A 26202-nucleotide genomic window follows, 5' to 3' on the forward strand; every position below is an offset into this window, starting at 1 on the left:
TGGGTTGCCATACCCTCCTCCAGGGGATCTTCCAGATCCAGGGATCAAACTTGCTTCTCCTGGTCTCCTGCATTGCCAGGTGGATTCTTTACCACTGAGCCACAAGGGAAGCCCATTTATGTATGTATGTATGTATGTACGTTTTTGGCCATGTCTCATAGCTTGCAGGAGCTTAGTTCCCCAACCAGAGATTGAACACACATTCTCAGCAGTGAAAGCATGTGGTCTAACCATGTAGCCACTAGGGAGTGCCCAGAACATTTTTAGAAGAAAGGAGAAATTCAGAATTACTATTACTTCTTGGATTAGATGTCAGGATTCTTCATTGAAGAAATAAAATGTTGAAATGAAATGTTTAAATAGCAGACTTTGTAAATAGCTGCTAGCCTATAATGATAGCCTATGGTAAATAGCAAAAGCATAGTCCTTTCCAATTACTAATTGGTGTTCAGGAGATTTATTACATGCTTAGCACTGGAAGTTCATTAAGAGAAGCACCTTCAGGATATCTGGCCAACTCAAGTAGTGAAATCTTTGGAAAATACAAACTCTTTATTAAATGATTTGTAAAAAATCTCAGAAATGAGATCTGCATAATATTTGCAGGTCAATACAGTTGTTGGAACTCTTGGTTAATAGATTTATTTGGAGGCAACCTTTTTATGTTATAGAAGAGAGTGACTAATTCAGTTACTGCTCGATCAAAAAGCAAAAATTAGTACTATCTAATGACTTGAAGGGCCTCGATAGGACTGAAATAGAATATATTAAAATTAATTTTCTTTTTATGTAAGGCAGCATCAAAATAAACTGAAATTTTCTTAAAAAAAAAAAAAAAAAGAAATCCTAATGGGAGCTTCCTATTAAATTTCAACATATGTATCTTCAAAATTTATGAATCATGAAGTATCAGATATGAACATATATATATATACACATATGAATATATACACATGTACACACACAGTTTGCAGTTCTAATTTGCATTTAAATGTTTTAAACCACTTTTGCATTGGCTAGATACATGCTTTTCCCTTGCCTCTCATTAAAAAAAACAGGCAAACCTCCATTTTGCAAATAATATAATTTTAATATCAGACAAGGTTATGCCCAACTAGACAACTAACCCTCACTGCTGTTTTCTTTCCAGAAAATAAAATCACAGTTCAACTCTTCTAGAACCAGAGTCATCATTTTTCACATACTTCCCTCATTAAGTAGCTTTATCGCTCACAACCCTTACATCAAGTCATTTATGTTTCCAAGTTACTCATGTACAATCAGTTTATCTTGGAAGGTATGTCATATAGCTGCAAATTGGATGATTTTTCTGTGTTTACTTTTGCCTGTTTGTGGCTGAGTGGGCATTAGATTATACAGTTTTGTTGTTATTGTTTTGTGGCTCTGCTCAGAGAAAGAGCACTTGGACGTCTCTGTAGCCTTATTCTGTGTTAATTATTAACCTCCAATTGCTTTTCTTGACCACATATTTGGGTGCTTCAGCAATTTATAAAAAGTATATTAGAACATATAATCTTATTTATCTGGAGACGATAAATAAAAAGTAACCATTTTAACATTCTGCTTTTAAAATGTGACAGTTTAAGAGCTAAAAAAGTAACTCAGTTTTCTCTGAGACATTGTAACCTCTCTTCTAAGACTGAAACTTAATATTCATCTATGAGCCCTGGTCCCTATTCATTGACTTAAACTCCACTTGTTTCTGATAGAATGTTCCAACTTTTTTTTTTTTTTTTTAACCTGAGCATGTAAGGTTGAAAATACAGGGCAAACATGCAAAAAGAGATCTAATTTAGGAGTTAATTTATTTTTTTTTAAGAAGTTAATGGAGCCCTAAGCTAACAGTTATGACAGAAGACTTGAGAGATTTGTGTTTCAGATCCAACAATGTCAGTTGTGTTCCTTTATGATGTGTTTTTTCAAGTTCCTCATCGGGTTTCAGAGAGAGATTCTTTCTTTAGATCCAGGGTACTTATGAGGAAACATTAGAAATTTAAATGCTTTCGAATATACTTGGGAAGAAGAAAATTTAGAGATCTACTGCCAAGGCTTATTATCTGTAGGAGAGTTGATACTTAGTTTCTACATAGTTTACCAAAAATAATTTTTAACTGAATGTAGGTCATGGTCTCCTGCTTGTTTCTGTATTTTATGGTCCAATCAGCTTTGTTTGGGCATTTTTTGGAAAGAAAGAAGGGAAATTTCAAGACTTCATAAAATGTGAAGCAAATTTGATTTCCTCCTAGTGGTGTCGGAGTCAGCCTAGAGGTTGGTTGCCCTTTGGCAGGTAATTGGACCTGAACGGGTGGATGGAGGGCAGGCTCTCGGCTGCTGATGCTGGGACAGGGGTATACATTTGCCTTTCACTGAAGCCCGACAGTTCAGGGTGCACCTTCCAGCCACACTGTAGGCCCACATCCCGGCAGACCAAGCCCACTAGGGACCAGAGGATTGAGCTCCTTGGGGGAAGTACAGTCCCTCTACGGTCCCTAGAGGTTGTTTTTTGCCGGGCGGTACTGACTGCCCCCGCCAGGGCCCGCCCCTCCGCGCCGAGGAGGCGGGGCGCCGCGGCGCTGAGGGTCCCCACTGGCTATCGCGGCCGCCGACTCAGCTGAGTGACGGCAAGGGCGGGGCCGCGTGGCTTGTTTGTTTGCGCCGCCCCGTTCCGCCCCGCGCCGCCTCGGCCGTCAGCGCTGACTGAGGCTGCAGCTCATATGTAGGCTGGCCGCCAGCCCAGCGCTCTCCTCTGCGCTGTTGCGGTACCTCTGCGCATCCGCCACTGTCCCTGCGCCGACATGCGCCTGGCTACAGCCGCGAACGAGGCGTATACGGCGTCTCTGGCCGTCTCGGAGCTGCTGGGCTGCAAGCAGTGTGGTGGGAGCCGCGGCCAGGACGAGGTACCCGGGCGAGGGACCGGGCGAGAGGGCGGGTACCCAGCCGACTGTCTGGGCTGCACAGAGTCGCGTCGCTTCTCTGCCCTCGCACCCTAACAGCTTCGGAGAACGCTCCCCAGGGAGGGCGCCTCTGGAGCAACCGCCCGGCCGGCGCCCTGCCCAGCGGGGCGTGGCGGGCTGGCCCGCGCCCCTCAGGTGAAGGGGCGGCCAGTGGTGGGTTGGGGGGGACGTTTGCCACTGCGAGTCGTCTCCGGGCAGAAAGTGCCACGGCTGGAAGAGAAAGCTGTCTGGATCATTTAAATGGAAGTCTCCAAAACGTAAATAACGTTGTCTTCTGTACAAGTCTCCACAAGTCAGAAACCAAACAAACTCTAGTCCCGGGGTGGAACAGCCTATGGATTTTTTCCCCCTCAACGTCTTGTCAAAACAGATTATTTGGTGACCCTCACTCTTTGCCTTTTACTTTAAAAAAGAAAAAAAAAATGCATCTCAGTCAGTTTTGCCTAGAATAACTATGTTCTGCCAGCTCTATGACGTTATGCACAGCGTTTACTCTTGTTTATTAATATTTCTTTTGTGTCTGAATTGGCCTTCGGAAAGAGCTATTTAATTGTGACATTTTGTATTTTTACCAAGTGGTTACAAAGAGGGCACCAGTTGAATATCCTGCTGCATGCAGGATCTAGTTCCCTGATCAGGGATTGAACCCAGGGTCCCTGCATTGAGAGACCAGAGTCTTAGCCACTGGATCACCAGGGAAGTCCTGTAGGACCCCAATTGAAAGTTACGAGTACAACTTTAACTCAAATTTTAGCCTTTAATTCAAATGGTAGCAAGGGAGAAAGAGAAATAGTAATTAAAATTGAATTGAAATCAGATTGTTTTAAGTATTGACTTAGTTCAAGAAATGTAAATACCAGGTAATTTCTCTGCACTATTGCCCACTAAAATGACTGTTAGTTTTATATGTTTTTTTGTAAATGGAGTCAACACTATGAGTATACCACATATATTCAATATAAACATAAATGAAGAACACTTTCTCCTGAAGGTTGTAGAACACCAAACACTTCTGTATTTTAACATTCATGTTTACATAGCGTGCTCCTTGTTTTCAGATAATACAGCAACCTAAAAAGAGTCTCATGACTGTTGCTTTGAAACTTTACTATAGAGGGAAAACGGTTCAAAAGTGTTGAAATAGCATTTACAATTTCTGTTTGCAGGCCATAACAGATCTTTTGTCATTTTGAGAAGTGAGCCTCATGATTGTGCTTGAATCTGTTCTTTCTTAGTGGTATTTGTGTGTAGAATCCTGGTTCTTGCCCAGATCTAGAATCTCTAAATATAGCCATGTAAACTAGAAGATAAAGAGATACATTTTATCTTACACATTGATTACAGAGCCTATGGGATTGTGTTCAGGAGACCAGGCAGCTTTGTGTAGTTGTATTTCATTTTTAAAACGTCCAACATGTGGGAAGATAAATTAGGAAGTAGTGCTTTATAAGAAAACTATTCACTTTACAAAAGAATTAATAACAGAACTCTTTCAAATAGCAAACTTCCACAGTGCCTTTAAGTTAAAACACCTTCCAGAAATGGAACCCTGACTAAAGTGTAGGGCACGCATAAGAGCCTAAGTCAGCCTTATAAATCCAGTACTTTGAAGTCAGTTGAGTTTTTATTTTTCTAGGATGTAGTTCATAGAATACCAGACACTGGGAAAAGAGATACCTGAACTTTAAATATTTCTAAATTCCCTATAAGAGTTAGTGACAAATTTAGAAGAAGCATTAGTACATTTTGTTTTAGTACATAGGAAGATTTCTTTATAAGGCCTTAGGATTTCTTCATTTCTATTTAAAAATTTCAAATGTCAAAAGGCTAGCACCCAGCTATAGGCAATGATTCTCATAAACAAGGGAGAGTGGGATGGGAACTCTTATTTTTTTACACAGTATATTTTTGCCTTGTTGAAATGTGTTTCAAAAAGAACTGCTTTTGTAATGTTTTACAAATCAAAGTTAGCATCATTGTTGCTATTATCAGTATTAAGAGATCTAGATAGTTTTAAAATGCACCAAGTGCAGTGAGAAAAAATAAAATGATTCAAGAGATCTGATTGTTGTTACTTTTCAAATGGATAGATGTGTAAGCCAGTAAATGCTCTCATTTTGCGTTTGTGACAAATTGTCCATTCCTTTGCTAAAAGATATTTATATAGATTCATAAGTGTATCTGACAAACTTGAAAAATCTGATTAGAACAATACATTCAGTACATAAACAGATTTACACAGTGAATATATTACATTCATCAGTCATTCTGTGGTATTGTCAACATTTGCTGAGAATTTTCATGTTGTGAAAATTAGTATGTTAGTATCATACACTGGAGAGGAAACAGATACCACGTCAGAGATTTGCAGAAATGTTGTGATAGCAGAAGCTGTTGCTGTCTCTTTCAAAGATGCTGATTAGGAGGACTGTTGAGAGGAGAACTGTTAGTTCCCATGTTAGATTTCCCAGCCACACCTTCACCAAGAACCAGTGAGGTTTTGTGCTGTGATTAGCATATACATTTGCTTCACAAGGTCATTAGCTGTTGGCAACTTCTACCTCCTTGAGTCTAAATTGGCCAAAATTTGTTCTAAATCTGTAATTCAGTTTCTTAGATACGTATGAAGGCACAATTGAAGTAACCTTTAGGAAGTTATGAAAGGCACTTAGTTTGGCTTTCCATAAGCCAACTATTGAATACCCATAGTGCCTTAAAAAAAAAAAAATCAACACCTGCTAGAAAACAGGGTAGCAACTATTTTGTCATGTGACTAGGAAAAGAAGTGTTTCAAAAGTGAGTTTTCCAGTAAATTGAAACTTTTAACCCTTTAGAAGTTAAGAATGCTATTGTATAACAACAGTGGTATCTAAAAGGACCTTTAAGTATCAAAAACTCTTAAAGAAACTCTTGAGAGTAATTAAAGACAGGAACTCTAGAAACAGACTTCATGGATGTTTTCAAGATAACTGTCACCTGTTTACTTTTTCCAGAAGTTAGAGAACAGTTTGTGTGCAATGGGAAGCTAGATGGAATCAATTATCTGCTTTCTGATAGAATCTGAATTAGGATAAATTGAGATACAGCTCAGAGCTCATATAATTGTTTTACCTAGAACTAGCCTTAAGTAAAATAATGAAATTAGAGTATTGAATATCAGAGACTCCTTTCCATTCCTTTCCTTCAGTTTTTCTTTTCTGTCCCCTGCTTTCCTGTTAGACTGGTACCTCATCAAGGAATGAATGTGATCTTAACAGTGAGAGGTTATTAGCATAAAAAGTGAAAGTCGCTCAGTCAAGTCTAGTTCAGTCATGTCCGACTCTTTGTGACTCTGTGGACTGTAGTCTGTGGAGTTCTCCAAGCCAGATTACTAGAGTGGGTAGCCTTTCCCTTCTCCAGGGGATCTTCCCCACCCAGGGATGGAACCCAGGTCTCCTGCACTGCAGGTGGATGCTTTACCAGTTGAGCCAAAAGGGAAGCCCGGTTATTAGCATAGTAGGTCTATAATCCATTCCTAAGAATGTTTGCTTTTTCTTAACATCCTGTTTTAAAACAATTTTTCACTCTTAAAAAAAAAAATTTGTAAAGGAACTGGGAAGGAAAGGTTTGACCTGTGAAGGCAAAGAAGAGGGGAAACAGTGATACCAATATAGCTACTAAATTTGGCTATAGGGATAGACTTTCAAAGACTTGAGAATTATGTAGGACCCCCTTGGCATACCTATAGGAAAAGATTCCATTTCTGAAACATTGATAGGCACTTGCTTAGAATTATAAAGCTGTTGTAATATTAATAGTTTGATAGTAATATTAATAGTTTGATATATAAACTATTTGGTATAGAAATAAAACCAAAATAATATACTTCAATCCCTTTGTTTTGAAGCCTGTGTACTAACAATCTGGTCTTATTTTTAAAAATACACACATACACACAATCCACATACTGCTAATGTATGTGGTAAGATAAAGTCCTAGAAATGGAATTTCTAATTTTTTTCCTTTCCTCACAAATAGTAATATATGCACTTTGCCTTTTTCCCCCCTACATAATATATCCTAGAGATCTTTTAAAGCCAACTTGTATACAGCTGCTTCATTCTTTGTAAGGACCTCATGCTGTTCTAGTCTATGGTCATACTAAACTTTATTGAAACAGTCCTCTATTGATGAGCACTTAGGTGGTTTTATATCTTATATAATTGTGAACAGTGTGACAGTGATTATACTTTTACATATGACATTTCAAAAATGTGAGCATAAGTTAATGTCTAGGATGGAATTGTCAATTAGGGTATGTAACTTTTAAATTTTGATCAGTATTTCAGATTGCCCTCCTGGAAGTTGCAGTAATTTGTACTTCTTATATATTTCTTGATCTTTTTTCCTTACATTTCAAAACAGTCCCATCAGAGATATATAAGTGTTGAATAGCTCTTTCTCTACCCCTTCTCCAACATAGTCTATCATCAAACTTTTTGATCTTAAGCAGTCTTTTAGGTGAAAAATTGTATCTCAGTGTAGTTAAACAGCAGTTGTTTTGTGAAGATGGACCATTTTTTCAGACGTTTATATTTCCTTTTCTTTGAACTGTTCATGTCCTTTGTTCATTTTTTTCTATCAGGTTCTTGGGGGGTTTTCTTAGTGATTTGTCATTATGTATTTTTTTAAAAAGCCCTTGTCTGTGTGAGTTGCAAACGTATTTCCAAGTTTTCTGTTTGTTTAACTTTATATAATGTTTATTTTTCCCATATGAAAGTATATTTATGTCATCAAACTTATCAGTCTTATGTTTTGTGACTTCTGGGTTTTGTTGCATTTTTAGATCTAACTCCACAAGTATTTTCTTCTAATATTGTAATTATTTTTTAACTTACATATGATTTATTGTGAAGTAAAGTATGATTTAAGGTTCCAATTTCACTTTTTTCTGAGTGGGTCTTCAGTTGTATCAAAATCATTTTTTGAATAATCCATTTCTCTTCCTTTGAAATGACATCTTTTTGTATACTAAAGTTGCAGGAATAGTATAAAATGAATAATAAATCCCTGAAAAGTGGGGTGTGTTGCTAAAATGCATTTTGTTTAAATAAGATGGTAAAGAAATTAAAAAGGGTAAATATTAATTTTAGCCTTGAAATCTTGTCCAGAATATTTTCTTTGAAATGTATGTAATTAGATCAGAAGTTCAGCAGTTAGAAAGGCCAACAGAGTCATCATTTTATATAAATAGCTGCATTTGTGCCAAGATTCTGTATTGAATAGAAGGAATGTGGGTTTTTTCTTGCATTTATTATAGTATGTTAAATTGAGACACATAGATAGCTGGACCAGTAAATTTAGTGCCTCCTCAGTGAAGGATACGGTTATTAGACATTACTATCTTCAGTATAAGTCTGTAATTATCAGAGTAAAAAATCACTGACCTCTAATACAAAATTATTTGAAACCTATATAAAATTTTAGTTTGCAAATGGAGCCTACTTCAAATCTGAACCTCGAGTTCTACTGATTAAGATTCTCTTCGATTTTTTCCTGCCTGCCTAAATCAATTCTGCTCAAAAGGTTTCCATTCACTTGGACCAAATTTCTTGAATTGCTGCCATATGTTCTTCTCTGTCTGCATCACTGCGCCCCCACCCCCGCCCCCCACACACCTTTTTTTCTCCTTTAAAAGAAAAGCATCTGGTTTATATCATGAAGGACTTTTGGAAGCAGTAAAGAGAGGGTGGAAATAGTATTTGTATGTAATTATATAAGCAAGGGTTAATATTTAGTTGTTAAAGAAGGTGGGGGTTTGTTTGCCTAGAGACTAGATAGATAGGACATGAACTCAAAAAAAAAAAAAAAGGCTGAATTACATTTTGGTTTTGTTTCTATAAGCATATTACATTGAGGGGAAAGCTGGTATGGTAGATTGTCAGTTTTTGTTAACCATACTACATTGTCACACAAATTACAGAATTCTAGGTTCCCTATGTCAAAGGGTAGAAAACCATTTATTCTTAATTAGTTGAGCTCAAAAATATAAGTGAAGTCAATGAGATCCTATAAATTAAAAATTTAAGGAAAACTCACAAAATTAATTTCTCTCAAATTGTTTTACTCAACCACAGAGAAACCGTGTCCTGTAGCACTTTCTCTTTTGTGGGTTTAAATAATCTTTATTTTTCATAATATTTCTGTTCTTGTGAAGTATTATTGTAGATGCAATAATAATTATACTTCTTTCAGTTTAAGACCTCTAGGTAGAGGTTATGACTTTTTCATTTCCTGACAAGACGCACAGGGATTGATATTTTGGTTGGTTGGGTTTTGGATGTATAACCACATTGGTCTTATTTTGTATCACTGTCAATCCACAGGGTTGGCTGCTATGTGCTGAACTTTCTGTCCTAGACTTTCTGCCAAGTACTTTATGCAAAACTCTGGTTTTAGTGAAACAGGTTTTATTGTTTTTAGTCAGAGTCTTATTATAAACTGTTGTCAGTTATGTGATGCAAAAAGAGGAGCTGATATATATATATGGTCATGAAAACAAACCACCAAAACAAGCCAGGCTCTGTTCAACTGGTTGTTTTTCTCTCCCATTCCTGTGGCCTCAGTTCATGTTGTTTACTGCTAGAGGCCTGAGATGGGGTAATTTTCTTTTCTAGGAACTTGGAATTAGAATTCCTCGACCACTAGGACACGGACCAAGCAGATTCATCCCAGAAAAGGAGGTATGTTGTTTGTGAAAGTACATAGTGAACTCTATGCTTTTAAGGAAAAGCTTTCATGACCCACATCTTGGCATCTGAACAACTGTTGGTCAACAATATGCTTTACACAGAGTTGATCATTGTTAATCATCATGCTTTGGCAGTGAATCTGTGGGATTAGAAAGCTATTATAGTCCCTTTGATTTCTAGTATTTCATGGCACTTTTCTAACACCCATAATTAGTCAAGCAAAGGCAAGACTTGTTTTTGACCAAGATATGCCACCTGCTTATATTTAGATGTTATTTAAGTGTGCCCATACGCTGAGTTACTTGGTCTTGGCCAACTCCACAGGCTGGTAATCAATGCTAGCTTAGATCTTTAATTCTAAATATGTAAATGCTTCTATGCTTTGTTTTCACAAGGATTGTTTACTGTTAGTTAATTTTGGTTCTCTGTAAATTGTGGGAGAGTAGGTGTTGTTAAAAGTAAAGGCATTAGTGTCTGCAAGCTCTGCAGATTTGATAATCTAAATCTGCTTCTTTATCTGGATTCTGGCCAAGCCTACAAGAAGCCTATCTAGATGGCCCTTGTTGTTTCTCCCCTGCTACATGATATGTGACTTTTATTCTTCTATCTTGCAACCAGTTGAGTTAAACTCGTAGAATTACAACCTCCCTTTCTTTTTTTTTTTAATTTTATTTTATTTTTAAACTTTACAATACTGTATTAGTTTTGCCAAATATCGAATAACCTCCCTTTCTTAAGCCAAATTTAAGCTGCTTCTGAATGACACACAGAATGCAGTGCATGCATGCTTTATTTCTCCCCCTTCCGTGTTTAACACCGATTTACAATTTCTGTAACCGTGGTTTTCCTCTCTTTCATACAGATTCTCCAAGTGGGGAGTGAAGACGCACAGATGCATACTTTATTTACAGATTCTTTTGCTGCTTTGGGTCGTTTGGATAATATTACCTTAGTGATGGTTTTTCACCCACAGTATTTAGAAAGTTTCTTAAAAACTCAACACTATCTACTGCAAATGGATGGGCCATTACCCCTTCATTATCGGCACTACATTGGAATAATGGTTTGTAAACATTCAGTGAAAAATTCTTTCTCCCTGTTTTTATTAATCTTTTAAAGATATGGTTAATGCTTCAAACACAGGAATAAATACTTACATTCCAACTTCCAATTGGATTCCTGTTAAGTAGTACCTATTTTTCCTCTTTCTAAATAATAGGAAAACTAATATGTATTTACACTTTGTTGAGTCCCTGGAAATCTCCAGGCCAGAATACTGGAGCGGGTAGCCTTTCCCTTCTCCAGGGGATCTTCCCAGCCCAGGGATTGAACCCAGGTCTCCCGCATTGTGGGTGGATTCTTTACCAACTGAGCCACCAGGAAAGCCCAAGAATACTGGCATGGGTAACCTTTTCCTTCTTTATCAGATCCTCCCAACCCAAGAATCAAACTGGGATCTCCTGCATTGCAGGTGGATTCTTCACCAGCTGAGCTACCAGGGAAGCCCTTATTGAGCACCATTTTCTACTAAATAAGAAAATAAAGTAGGAAACAAGATTATTTCACTACTATATAAATAGTAGTTCAGATTGACATAAGTGGTTTTCACTCATGTTCAATTTATAAATAAGATTCCATTATTTTATGGTTGGCATCTTAATGAAGTTTCTTAATCAGGTTCTGACAGTAGGTATAAAAGTTTTCTAAAATTCAAATACTTTTATCACATATTTTTTGTTAATGGGATATTTTTGAGGTGTTTTCTATAGCATACGTGAATTTTTGAATGTTTATATGAAAACTTCATTTCTGTAGTACATGGAAAATTTGAGAACATACTAATCAAAAAATTAACTGTTTTGCACATTGTAAAGAAAAAAGACATGTAGTTGTTCAAGATTTTAATATGTATAGTTAGAATCATCTTTTGTTTTCTCTTAGGCTGCAGCAAGACATCAGTGCTCCTACTTAGTGAATCTCCATGTAAATGATTTCCTTCATGTTGGTGGAGACCCCAAGTGGCTTAATGGTTTAGAGAATGCTCCTCAAAAACTACAGAATTTAGGAGAACTTAACAAAGTGTTAGCCCACAGACCTTGGCTTATTACCAAAGAACATATTGAGGTAAGCAGAGAATATATCTAGGGTGTCTTTTTTATTTTAATTAATAGACTATTTTTCAAAGCAATTTCAGGTTTACAGAAAAATGGCACAAGGAGTTCCCATATTCTACCCACTTCAACTTTCATCAGGAGGCTTTTTAGTTCCTCTTCACTTTCTGCCATAAGGGTGGTGTCAACTGCATATCTGAGGTTATTGATATTTCTCCCGGCAATCTTGATTCCAGCTTGTGCTTCTTCCAGCCCAGCGTTTCTCATGATGTACTCTGCATATAAGTTCAATAAGCAGGGTGACAATATACAGCCTTGACGTATTCCTTTTCCTATTTGGAACCAGTCTGTTGTTCCATGTCCAGTTCTAACTGTTGCTTCTTGACCTGCATATAGGTTTCTCCGGGTTGTTCTATGTCCAGTTTTAACTGTTGCTTCTTGACCTACATATAGGTTTCTCCAGGAGTTGGTGATGGACAGGGAGGCCTGGCGTGCTGCGATTCATGGGGTCGCAAAGAGTCGGACATGACTGAGCGACTGAACTGACTGACTGACCCGCTTCAACCCTCCACTCCCCCCCCACACACATTGTTTTCTTTATTACTAACTTCTAGTATTAGCATGGAGAAGGCAATGGCACCCCACTCCAGTACTCTTGCCTGGAAAATCCCATGGACAGAGGAGCCTGGTAGGCTGCAGTCCATGGGGTCGCTAAGGGTCAGACACGACTGAGTGACTTCACTTTCACTTTTCACTTTCATGCATTGGCGAAGGCAATGGCAACCCACTCCAGTGTTCCTGCCTGGAGAATCCCAGGGACAGGAGAGCCTGGTGGGCTGCCGTCAATGGGGTCGCATAGAGTCGGACACTACTGAAGCGACTTAGCAGCAGCAGTATTAGCATAGTACATTTGCTTCAATTGATGAATTAATAATGTCTGTAATTTACTTTTGGAAAAGGAAATGGCAACCCACTCCAGTGTTCCTGCCTGGAAAATCCCAGGGACGGGGAGCCTGGTGGGCTGCCGTCTATGGGGTCGCACAGAGTCGGACACTACTGAAGCGACTTAGCAGCAGCAGTAATTTACTTTGGGGTTTACTGTTTGTGTTGTACAGTTCTATGGGTTTTGACAAATGCATAATGTCATGTTATCCACCATTATGGTGTCATACAGAATAGTTTCACTTCCCTAAAAATCTCCTATGCCCCCCTTATTCATCTCTCTCCCTTCCCCCTGAAACTACTACTCCTTTTATTGTCTTTATAGTTTTCCCTTTTCCAGAATGTCATATAGTTGGAGTCATACAGTATATAACCTTTACACACTAGCTTCTTTTATTTGTCAGTATGCATTTAAGGTGCCTCCATGACTTGATGGCTCATTTCTTTTTACTGCTGAAAAATACCCCAGTGTGTGGATGTACCACAATTTGTCCATTCACCTACTGAAGGACATCTTGGTTACTCCCAGTTTTTTGGCAATTATGAATAAAACTTCTACAAACATTCACATGCAGGTTTTTTGATGGACATTAGTTTTCAGCTCAGTTGGGTAAATAACTGGGATTGCTGGATTGTATGGTAAGCTTGTGTTTAGTTTTGTAAGAAACTGTGAAACTGTCTAATGAGGTGACTGTACGTTTGTGTTCCCACCAGCAATGGATGAGCATACTTGTCAGCATACTTGTCAAATTCTTGTCAGCATTTGCTGTTGTCAGTGTTCAGATTTTAGCCATTCTGATAGATGTAATGTGCAATCTTGTATATCTTTGCAAAATACCATCTTAAACTAGTTTCTTCTGGTTCTTTTTATTGAAAGTGTTAAATGCTCATTCAAATCCGACTCTTTGTGACCCCATGGATTAGAGCACGCCAGGTCCTTTTTCCATGGAATTCTCCAGGCAAGAAAACTATAGAGTGGGTAGCCATTCCCTTCTCCCAGGGATCTTCCCGACTCAGGGCTCGAACCCAGGTCTCCTCTATTCCAGGCAGATTCTTTACTGTCTGATAATAAAGACAATAGAATAAAAGTAGATTGACTTTCTCTAAAAGAATCTGCCATGCAGTAGAAATTTTTTAATTTTTATTTATTTTTTTTTTATAATTTATTGACCATTCCACGAGGCTTGTGGGATCCTAGTTCCCCAACCAAGGGTCAAACCTGTGCTTCTTGCAGTGGAAGTTCAGAGTCCTAACCACTGAACTGCCAGAGAATTCCCTAGAGTATTTTAGATACTTTTATATAATTGAAGCATCTTATTTTCAAGGAGATATAAGATTTGAATATGATTAATGCAATGTCTGTTATATTGTCTAGTAACATAAAATTATACAATACTATGAAATAGATAATGAAGCAGAATGGAAACAGATTTGTAGACTTTTAAGGATTGTAGACTTTACCTTGAGCATAACTTTTTAAATATAATTTGATGATTTAGACATATTCAGAGTCAAGTTGTTCAAACCACTATCTTAAAAATTCCTTGAGGAAGCCTGATATTAAAGAAAAATAGGCATATTTTCCACAGTAGCTTCTACTTTAAACTCAAATTTATTACATTTGGTTTGAGATGTCACACTAACAACATAGTTAATGCGTTCATAATCCATTATCTGAAACACAGCAACTGCCTTAAACAAAATGTATTCTACTGCATTTTTAAATCAAGATTTCAGATAATCAATAATGAATTAGTCATTATCAGATTATGTTAAGCTCAATTTTTGAATATATACTCATAAAAATTAGCAAATTCTGAGTTCTACATGCCTCAAATTGTCATTTTATCCTAAGTTTTATACAGTAACTAATCCTGTTTTCAATAGATTAAATACCAAGATGAACTATGTTCTTTCACCAACACCATACCCCAGTATAAAAATATATTCTCATTTTTTTCCCCAAGGGACTTTTAAAAGCTGAAGAGCATAGCTGGTCCCTTGCAGAACTGGTACACGCAGTAGTTCTACTCACACACTATCATTCTCTTGCCTCGTTCACATTTGGCTGTGGGATCAGTCCAGAGATTCATTGTGATGGTGGCCACACATTCAGACCGCCTTCTGTTAGTAACTACTGCATCTGTGACATTACAAACGGCAATCACAGTGTGGATGAGATGCAGGTCAACTCAGCAGGAAATGTTTCGGTAAGTATCTATTTGTTACAGGATTGTCGTAAGACTAATCACAGTAATTGCTGTTGTATTATTTTTTTACTTGGCTTTTAGGAAAATTTACCCTGTTAAGTCCAAAAAGGTATTAGACCCCCCAGTCTATTCATTCAGCAAGTATCTGACTGCCTCCAAATGCTGAGCATTATAGTGTCTGATGCTAAGGGACATAAACAAAATTATATGACTTATATATAAGACCCTCCAGGAGACTACATTCGAATAACTTCAGGATTGGAAGCCACCAGGATGTGCCAGAGCCAGCTAGTATTGAATGGCTACTGAATGTGAGATGCCGGAAGACTGAGGAAAGAGGAACTTGATACAAACTGCCTGCTGCTGATCACATCCCATCCTTCCTTTTTGCACGAAAGAAACAGGCTGTCATCTCAATTATTTCTCTTTTAGAAGAGTTAATCAGCTTTGATCTGGAATTTCTCCTTTTAAAATACTCCTTCATGTTTTAACTTCTCACAAATATATATAGAAGTGAATGTAAATATATTAAAATGCTTTTATCTCTATTCCTTCTCTTCTCTGGCATTTATATTTTCTCAGCTTTGTTATTCCTTGGAAAACAGATCACAATGAGTTGAATTTTCTATAAGCAAGTTTTAACTCCTATATATGATGTTTCAAAACTCCCTCTGCATTCTTTAGCTGTAGTGAAAGAGCAAGGGTTTATATTTCCAAATAGAAACATTACAGCCTTCTCAATACTTCATACAGATTTTCTCAGTTTTATTATTACTTTAAGACAGATTTAGACAGGTTGAATTTATATGTTTGACTTTAACAAACACTTGACTGTTAACATATGATTTGACTGTTGGCAAGTTATCTACCCTCCCTGACCCCCCATTCTTTCATTTCTAAATAAAGGTCAAACACAAGGTTATTGCAAAGTTTAAGTGAAATGTCTCTAGAGAGGTAAAAGGGCTAGTACAGTGCTTAGCATTTATCAGGTACTAAATAAGAGGTAGCATTTACATACGGTAAGATTAGCACAGGAAGGAAAATCATTTTCCCAAGGTTGACTGCTGTGCTGTGGTGTGTTGATAAGGCCCAAGACCGTCAGTTTCACCCTCTTTTGAGCTATCTGGATTCATGTGAGAGGCCCGCATATGGCCACTGATTATTTATCAAAGTTTAAAGGTTATAAGATGGACTAAGGGTGAGTACATCAGTTGCCAGGATGCTGAGAATTGGATTCTTTCCCCACCTTTGATTTAGTACGAGGCTAAAGAAGTACTGTTCCTAGTTATCCCTCAATTAAATAATAGTGAAATAATATAATTTTTTAAAAAACTTCTGTAGTACATAAGCTCCCTATTCCCAGGTGTTAAGTATTTTTAGTAATGAATTTTTTAAGGTATGTACATTGTTTTTTAGACATAATACTATTGCACACTTAGACTACTGTATAGTATAAATATAACTTTTTATATGCATTGGAAAACCAAAAAAATTCTTGACTTGCTTTGTTATGATACTCGCTTTATTCTAATGGTTTGGAACTGAACCCACAATATATCTGAGGTATGCCTGTCTATTGACAATATGCCCAGTGTACAATGTTGATGTAAAACCACTTTATATTTTGTATACCTTATTTGTTTCACTGAGCAAGTAAAAGTGTAACTCAGTTCTGTTTTAAACTGACAGTGTTAAATTTTAATTTTTAAAACTTAATGACAGTAATATTACTAACTTTTGAAATAAAAATTTAAACATTAGAATATGTTCTTAAAATTTTTTCTATTGTTTTAAATTTTAAAATTTATATCTGTATATATGATAGGCCAAAGTAATTGTTTTTGATTCATTCATGTGCATTAAAGTTATAAGATCTATTTTTCTTATATTGTATTAAGATGCAAATTCTTATGAGATAGACTTAATAAAATTTATTCCATATTTGACATATGTAACAACCTTAATTGCACTTTTGTTTCAGGTAAGTGATTCCTTCTTTGAGGTTGAAGCCCTCATGGAAAAGATGAAGCAGTTACAGGAATGTCGAGAAGAAGAGGAAGCAAGTCAGGAAGAGATGGCTTCACGTTTTGAAATAGAAAAAAGAGAGAGCATGTTTGTCTTCTCTTCAGGTAAAAGCAAGCATTACATAGTCAATGTCTATTTTGAAGAAAAAGCCCAATTTTTAAAGACAATTTAAATAAGTTTTTCGTATGGGAATACAGTTGATTTACAATGTTGTGTTAGTTTCAAGTGTACAGCAAAATGAATCTGTTATACATATATCCACTTTTCTTTTTTTTTTTTTCATATATCCACTTTTAGATTCCTTTCCCATACAAGTCAGTACAGAGTTTTGAGTAGAATTCCCTGTGCTATGCAGTAGGTCCTTATTAGTTATCTGTTTTATATATAGTAGTATGTATATGTCAATCCCAATCTCCCAATTTATCCCTCCCCCTACCCCGGCTGCATCCCAAACCCTTGGTAACCACAGGCTCTCTACAACTCCACATATAAGCTGTATTGTATGATATTTGTCTTTTTCTTTCTAACCTCACATAATATGGGTCCAGGTCCATTCATGTTGTGGCCAGTGGCATTGTTTAATTCTTTCTTATGGCTGAATAACAGTCCACTGATACATGCACCACATCTCTGTCTACTGCTGTCAGTGGACATTTAGGGTGCTTCCATGTCTTGGCTACTATAAATAGTGCTGCTGTAAACACAAGGGTGTGTGTGTCTTTTTGAATTATGGTTTTCTCTGGACATATACCTAGGAGTGGGATTGCTGATTAGATGGTAGCTCTATTTTTAGTTTTTTGAGGAACCTCCGTACTGTTATCTGTAGTGACTGCATGAATTTACATTCCCAACAACAGTTTTGTAAAATTTATTGTTTGTAGATTTTTTGATGATGGCCATTCTAACTGATGTGAGGTGATAACCTCACTGTTGTTTTGATTTGCATTTCTGTAATAATTAGTGATATTGAATATCTTTTCATGTGCTTATTGGCCATCTATATGTCTTCTTTGGGGAAATGTCTGTTTAGCTCTTCTGCCCATTTTTTTTTTTTTTTGATTGGGTTGTTTGGTTTTTTAATATTAAGCTGCATAAGCTATTTGTATTTTGGAGATTAATCCCTTGTCAGTTGCTTTGTTTGCAAATATTTTCTCTCATTCTGTAGGTTGTCATTTTGTTTAGTTTATGGTTTTCTTTGCTGTGCAAAACTTTTAAGTTTAATTCTAATATGTCTTTCCTTTTAGAAAGGCTATTGCATAGGTATTCCTACTTCCAAAAAAGGAAGTTAAAGTGAAAATAGACTAAGAGCAAGGATTTGATTTAGGTCCTAAAATCACTGCTAATAAACTTTGTGAATGTTAAGTCATTTAGCATTGAGCATTCCTTTTTTTTTTTTCTTTAAAATGAGGAAGTTGCATTCATAAAGGCCTAATAGTACTTCCAGCTTTAAAATTCTATAATGTGTGAAAAGGAGCTACTTATTAGATAACTAACAGCTTAAACCCTTTGTTAGGCCTTTATCAAATGTAACCTATAGGATTTAATAAGTAAACTAGGTAATTTAAAGGAAAAAAGTTATAGTGTCAATATATTTTGACAATAATACAGTGGAACAAAGAGTACATTGGTTTTAATAACCAATTTTCTTAATAGCAAAGAAAAAATCAAATTTGTATAAATGGAGGTTTGATGTTAGCCTGAGGAGAAGTCTTTGATTCTATTTACTTGAAACTAAATAATCTCATCAACTCCTAAACATGAAAACAATCTAAAAAGGCTTAGTGAGCCTCTTTTCTGTATTTATTTCAGAATTGTTTCTAGGACCTTTGAACTGTTAGTGTTCGTTGCTCATTTGTGTCCAACTTTTTGAGACCCCCACAGACTATATAGGCCACTAGGCTCCTCTGTTCATGGAATTTCCTAGGCAAGAATACTGGAGTGGGTAGCCATTCCCTTCTCCAAGGGATCTTCCTGACCCAGGGATCGAACCCAGGTCTCCTGCATTGCAGGCAGATTCTTTACCATCTGAGGCATCAGAGAAGCTGTTAAAAAGATCATTTTACATATTGTATGACATTAATATTCAACTAAAAATGTCCAAGTGCTAAAGTTTAGAATACAGCTGATTTGTTAGTACCATAAAGATTATTTCAAAAGGGTATTCATACTTGGAGTACATACTTTTAAGTAGAACCTCACAACTATAAACTAGAGAGAGGACACAGAGGAAGAGAGGATCTGTGAAAGAGAGGAATGAAAAGCACAGTAAATGCAACCATGAGTATGTTTTTTAACCTTTATATTCCATTTATTAAGCAATTTCTTTATAGTTTTAAGACTTTATTTTAGTTGATATTGGTTACTAAGTATCAGAAAAAGGGTTATCCTATTTTTACTTGTTATAGGTAAAATGAATTTTAACTAGCATCCTGTGTTTGAAAAGCTTTCAGTAGCTTTTTTAAAAAATTATTTCAGATGATGATGAAGTTACACCAGCAAGAGATGTATCACGTCACTTTGAGGATACTAGTTATGGCTATAAGGATTTCTCTAGACATGGAATGCACGTCCCAACATTTCGAGTCCAGGTAAAATCACAACTTGTATGTACATGACTGGTTAGAAATATCTCAATCTGACTTAAAGTTAGAAAGAACCATCTGGATTTGAGAACAGAAAGCATTGCAGAGAGAAATAACTTTTCTATGTACATGCAGTTCCTTAGATATAAGTTCATAAATCAGTTGCTCAGAATTCAAAACATATTCACCCATAAAACAAAATTACAATAGTGGTTAGGTTCCCAGATGGTATACTAAAACTCAAAGTTCATAATATAACTAAACAGTAAATAGTTGTGTTAGAACCTAGCTAGCATTTATAGCATTGTTTTACAGAGCACCAGTGTTAAAGTGAGGCCATTTCTGTGACAAGAGAAATGTCCTCAACCTTTCAGGCATTATGGGTGTGTGGGTAGAAGGAAAGAGGATGAGAAAATCAGAGTGAAACATGTGCTTAAATTAGAACTTTTAGGGACAGCAAATTTGTTTTCTTTTAATTTGGGTGAGTTCTTATAAATCTCATATAAAATAAGTCATAGTGATTACAATAACCTAATTCCCTGGTAGAATATGAACTGAATGTCATTTGAAGCAATGAGAATTTTTGAGAGTTTCAAACTTAAATCTTGAAGAGGATTTTTATATAAAGATATCTTATTCCAAAATTAAATAATGCCCATCTCTTAGAATAAAGTTTTAGTGAGGTAGAGAGTCAAATTATTGTTGGTAGACCCAGTTTGTTTAGCTCCATAATCATTAACTTTGAAATACACAGTAAAAATTCCCAGTGCAATTCTGTGTATATTGAGTCCATGGAAACTTAGGGACCTTGTCATCCTCCAGGATACCAGCCTCCTTCTCTCTTATTGCTTTTCCAGGAAGCTAAGTGCTTTGCAAATATATTGCAGGAGCAACAATTGCTGTATCTTCTAGTTCCAGAATAAAAGTTGAGGATCATCAACTAGGAAACATTTATCTATTCTATGCTGTAGTTTTCTAAGACTGCTTCCAATCCATTACTAGACACACAATGCATTTAAAATGTATTTCTTAAACAATCTGTTATGAGTTGATAGTTCTAACTTTCCCAATTATTGCGAAGGGCTGCTGTTGCTAAGTCGCCTCAGTCGTGTCCGACTCTGTGCAACCCCATAGACGGCAGCCCACCAGGCTCCTTCGTCCCTGGGATTCTCCAGGCAAGAACACTGGAGTGGGTTGCCATTTCCTTCTCCAATGCATGAGAGTCAAAGTGAAGTCGCTCAGTTGTGTCCGACTTGTAGCGACCCCATGGACTGCAGCCTACCAGGCTCCTCCACCCATGGGATTTGCCAGGCAAGAGTACTGGAGTGGGGTGCCATTGCCTTCTCCAATTGTGAAGGACTAGTATTAACTTTTAGCAGAATTATGAAAATATTTGGGAACCATGAGATTTTTTTTTTCTTGACTCAAGGAACTAACATTATTTAAGGAGGCAAATTAGGCACAGGAAGAAATATAGAATATGTTACGTGGTAGTGAAGTTGTGTCACGAAATATAATACATTACAATTGGAGAGATCATGTAGACTAGAAATTTTTTTTTGGAGGCAGATTAGGGTTTGACAGATTTGAATAGTTTAAAAGCATGAATATTGTAAGCAGAGACGACTGTAGGTAATAATTGAGCCTAGGTTAAAGGACAGAGTGAGGGAAGGTATCATAAACTGGCTGGGCTGCTGAAAGCTTCAAGCAAAGGATTTTTCTGATTAGTTGGAAGTTACTTTAAAATTGATCAGACTTGGACATTTTGACCACAGTGATGGCATGATATCAAAGAGATGTTTTAGGAAAACAAATATGGGAGCAATGTAGAAGTAGAGGCTTATTAAGTTTTGTTTGAGATAGAAAAAAGGAAACGGAGATTTAATGTAGGAAAACTAATTAGAAGACTTAACAGAGCTAAGAGGAAGGGGGGTTAGGAGGAAAAAGAATGAGTGATGGATGTGTTGAATTAAAAATTTACAAAATTTGAAGACACTTGAATGCCTGCAGCAATATAAAAGGAGAGTGGCCTCCCAGGACGAGTCATCTCTGGAGGCTGACAGGGGAAACAGTGAGAGAAAGCAGAGTACAAGTGATGTGTGTGTAAGGCAGAGATTCCACTGGTTTTTAAACTTGGTGAGTTGCAAAATTTAACTTTTGCATATTGCAGTATAGAAATTGAAAACATCAAACTGGAATGCAAATGAAACAGAAAGCTAGGGATGTTCTAGAAAGGGAGTGGATTTCAACTGCCAGTAGTCTCACTGCACCACAGAGCAATAGACATAGAACTGTATTTGACCACATTTTAATTATTCACATTTGTTCTGTTCTCTGTATTTAGGACTATTGTTGGGAAGACCATGGTTATTCTTTGGTAAATCGTCTTTATCCAGATGTAGGACAGTTGATTGATGAAAAATTTCACATTGCTTACAATCTTACTTATAATACAATGGCAATGCACAAAGATGTTGATACCTCAATGCTCAGACGGGCTATTTGGAACTATATTCACTGCATGTTTGGAATCAGGTTAGTCTGTTTTCTTACGTTTATGAAGAGATATTTTCTTTTAGGGAAATCATTCAGGTGCTTGAAACACATATGCAGATATACATGTTAATATACTCAGAACCATCCCCTCCCTAAGAGCTTATTTTTATGCTTTTTATGCTTTAGAAACTTGATTTTTTGCAGCTTAGTGTGTTTCCTCTCACCTAGCTAGGCAGGAAGAAGGAGAGTTAGGAACAAGAGTTAAACAACAAGCAAGGTTGTCCAGGAGCATGGAGAAAAAGGAAAAGTTTGTCTCTAAACATTTATGTGTTTGTATCATTTTTATCTCCTGAGACACTTGTACTTCTGCCTTCGTGGAACTTAGAGTGCCCTTCTAAAGAGTACCTACTCCCATGATACTTCATAAAATGCAAAACTTTATCAGTATTATGCTATTTATATACACACACTATACATCACCTTCTAACATACACAAACACCCACACTATGGTCCTTCCTAATTATTTTAGCTGTAAAGTCAGACTTTTCTCTTGGTTATTCATTTTTTCAGTAGCCAGACTATTGACTTTAGACTCCCGGATGGTTATATTATGGACCAACTTTACAAGAGTTTTCTCCCTTTTCCACTAAAAACCAAATAGGAGACTGAAGATCCTTGGATGTTGTAGAAAGTATTCTCCAGTGGGGCAGAGCAGACACTGGTGCCTACGACCATCCTGGCCTAAAGCAGAGTGGCCTAAGTGTAGACACTGTGAGGCCATCTTAGGGACCAATTCTTTCCTCATCTGACCCCAAGAACTGCTAACATGAGAAAATATTTATACAAGTAGATTATAATTTATATATCATGGGATATATCAATATTGTCGAATTTGTTAACTTCTTAATATCATCAATACTCAAACTGTTTCCAAAATTTGTTCCTCAGTGTGGTTGCTTATTCATGATTGTAAATATATACTGTTACTTTGCACTAGCAAATTTTTTGTTCATCTCCCTGACTTCTCTATTTCTTACTCCTTTATACTGATTCATCCACCCCCATTTAAACATTGTAAAGCTCTTATTTTAGGGGACAGCTGCCTATATAAAGAGGAGAAAAGAATATAACATTTACTATTATATCTGTACTTCTATAAGAAAACAGACTATCACATCAGATCAGTCACTCAGTCGTGTCCGACTCTTTGCGACCCCATGAATCGCAGCACACCAGGCCTCCCTGTCCATCACCAACTCCCGGAATTCACTCAGACTCACGTCCATCAAGTCAGTGATGCCATCCAGCCATCTCATCCTCTGTCGTCCCCTTCTCTTCCTGCCCCCAATCCCTCCCAGCATCAGGGTCTTTTCCAATGAGTCAACTCTTCGCATGAGGTGGCCAAAGTACTGGAGTTTCAGCTTTAGCATCATTCCTTCCAAAGAAATCCCAGGGCTGATCTCCTTCAGAATGGACTGGTTAGATCTCCTTGCAGTCCAAGGGACTCTCAAGAGTCTTCTCCAACACCACAGTTCAAAAGCATCAATTCTTTGGCGCTCAGCCTTCTTCATAGTCCAACTCTCACATCCATACGTGACCACAGGAAAAACCATAGCCTTGACTAGACGAACCTTTGTTGGCAAAGTAATGTCTCTGCTTTTGAATATGCTATCTAGGTTGGTCATAACTTTCCTTCCAAGAAGTAAGCGTCTTTTAATTTCATGACTGCAGTCACCATCTGTAGTGATTTTGGAGCCCAGAAAAATAAAGTCTGACACTGTTTCCACTCAAAAATATAGTAATTCTCACATTGTCTTTTAACAGATATGATGACTATGACTATGGTGAAATTAACCAGCTATTGGATCGTAGCTTTAAAGTTTATATCAAAACTGTTGTTTGCACTCCTGAAAAGGTTACCAAAAGAATGTATGATAGCTTCTGGAGGCAGTTCAAGCACTCTGAGAAGGTATGTACCTGTTGTGTTTACTCTGTAACTTAGCAGTGGTTCTTATTCTCCTTCACCTAAACTAATGGGTCTCCAGCCCTTTCCATCACCTCTACTGACCCAGAGAAGAACATTCCAGAACAGGTGTCTTAGATATGCCTTGGAAGGGAACCTCATTATGGTTTAAAGCAGGGGTCCCCAACTTGCAGACCAGGGACTGGTACCTGCTGCCAGATCAGCATGGCATTAGATTAAATGTAACGTGCTTGAATCATCCAGAAATCGGTTTCCAGTGCCAAAAAGGTTGGAGACTGCTGGTTTAACGTAAAAGAAGAATGACAGGGAGAACAGATCTGCTGGCCTGTCTTCAAAGTTCAGGCTTAGGAGAAAGAAGAGAATCCTTGAACCGTCTTTACAGAAATTATTGAATGATGATTTGGCAGGGAAAGTTTATTATTATAACAAACCTTCAAAAAGAGATGTGATCAAATACAAGCTCAAAAAATTTCCGAGAAAGATCAGATGGCTTTTGTTTTGAGAAACTGATACTCTGTTCATCAAACCCAAGACTTGTGTTAAGCTATTCAGTGGTACACATACATTACTTATATTTGGTGTTTATTAAATGCACTGAAACTGATTGTAAATGCTTATAACCATATCTTAAATAATGTTGTGTTTTATATTCAGGTTCATGTTAATCTGCTTCTTATAGAAGCTAGGATGCAAGCAGAACTCCTTTATGCTCTGAGAGCCATTACCCGCTATATGACCTGACGCCTCTCCTCCGTTAAAGACGATGGAACGATCAGCAGATAGAGTCTACAAGGGGAAGGTACTCAGCCCCAGGACCAATGGTAGATAAAGAATTCAGAATCCATTGTGCCATGATTCCTTTAGTTTCTGCTATTTTACTGTGGAAACACCACTGCTGGCACAAGCAGTGAGTGCTCGGCAGCTTCAAGTTTAGAGCTGTGAAGAAGGGCTGCTGTTCACAGTATTTTGCTTTTTGACAGTACAAGATGCTGTATAACTTTTAATACAGCAAATAGTATCTCTCCAAATCCTGTTGCTTTTATGTTAACAAAAATTGGAGCATGCAAAGAATGGGACTTTGATAATGATGTAAGCTTTTATACATAAAGAATTTTAGATATTGGTGCTGCTATTCCTGCTGGTGGAATGAATAGAGTGGCTGTTCGGTTAAGCTATTAGTAATAAGGTGAACACTGCTACTATCTGAGCCTACATACGTAAAATTTGTGTGGTTTCAAATTAAACTTACATATATGTGTTAATTTTTTTGCATCTAAAATTACTCACAGCTCAGCAGAGACCATTATGATGGTAACAGCTCATTTTTTTCATATAGTTTTTTTTAAATTCAGTTATTGGATGATATTAAATTACAGTGGCATTCTTAAAGACTTCTTCAAAAAGCAATCTTACATGAAAAATGTATAAATTATCTTTTGATATGCTGTTTCCCAAGGTTCTGTGACACTGGAGGGCAGCTGTCCTGTGCGGTGTTTTTGTTTCCAGCACCGAAGTTATGAGAAATATTGTGTAGCTGCTGCTCAGTCCCAGGTGCATTCTGCCCCTGCCCACCTCATGGTCCCCCCTTCAAAGATTGTGCAGCTCCTTAAATAATAAAGCTGGAAAATATTTTTAGTCATCAAATTTGATTTACAAAAAATGCTAACTTTGAAATGCAAACAGGCTTGAAAAATGTATTAAGTACTTTGTATTCTGGAAGCGTGAATTGCTTTTGAAGTCTGTCAGTATTATTAGTATTTTTCAATAAAGAATAATTTTTCTCCAATTTTATTTGCTGTCTCAAAAAGTCATGACTTAACAATCAGTCACTATTCTCAGTTTGTATTGATTTTCATTAGCTATCACACTTAGATAATTCTGTAGTCAGGTGAGACTATTATTTAAATGGCAAACTCTTGCAGTCATGAGAGCTACAAGAAAAGTTTTATCTTGGATAACTGATACAGTCCCATGCCTTGTCCATTTTGAACTGAGATGTTTTAAAGATCAATTATTAAGAATTATTAGAAACAGGTTAAATTAGGGAGTCACTACAGAACAAAAAATGACACTGTCAAACAATTAGTTCTAAATTTAATCAAAGCTTTTGTGATAACTGAGCTCAATAAATGTTTTGATGAGTAA

General features: G+C 36.9%; 1 protein-coding gene across 2 annotated transcripts in view; it reads left to right on the forward strand.

Moving 5' to 3' along the window:
* SESN1 (sestrin 1) overlaps positions 1 to 25848 on the forward strand; it is a 114572-nt gene extending 88724 nt beyond the window's left edge. Inside the window, exons 1-10 of one of the 2 annotated variants that reach the window (XM_061427642.1) lie at positions 2686 to 2918; positions 9632 to 9697; positions 10569 to 10769; positions 11648 to 11830; positions 14727 to 14969; positions 16951 to 17098; positions 19470 to 19582; positions 21921 to 22111; positions 23898 to 24042; positions 24712 to 25848. In XM_061427642.1, the coding sequence (XP_061283626.1) occupies positions 2817 to 2918; positions 9632 to 9697; positions 10569 to 10769; positions 11648 to 11830; positions 14727 to 14969; positions 16951 to 17098; positions 19470 to 19582; positions 21921 to 22111; positions 23898 to 24042; positions 24712 to 24798 (1479 nt within the window). In that variant the 5' untranslated portion in view covers positions 2686 to 2816 and the 3' untranslated portion in view covers positions 24799 to 25848. Of the gene's footprint in view, positions 1 to 2685; positions 2919 to 9631; positions 9698 to 10568; positions 10770 to 11647; positions 11831 to 14726; positions 14970 to 16950; positions 17099 to 19469; positions 19583 to 21920; positions 22112 to 23897; positions 24043 to 24711 lie in introns of those variants that run through there. The other variant, XM_061427641.1, reaches the window with a different exon arrangement.
* Positions 25849 to 26202: the final 354 nt, after the last annotated feature.

Source organism: Bos javanicus, chromosome 9 (assembly GCF_032452875.1).
Source record: "Bos javanicus breed banteng chromosome 9, ARS-OSU_banteng_1.0, whole genome shotgun sequence".
In the NCBI taxonomy this organism is placed as follows: domain Eukaryota; kingdom Metazoa; phylum Chordata; class Mammalia; order Artiodactyla; family Bovidae; genus Bos; species Bos javanicus.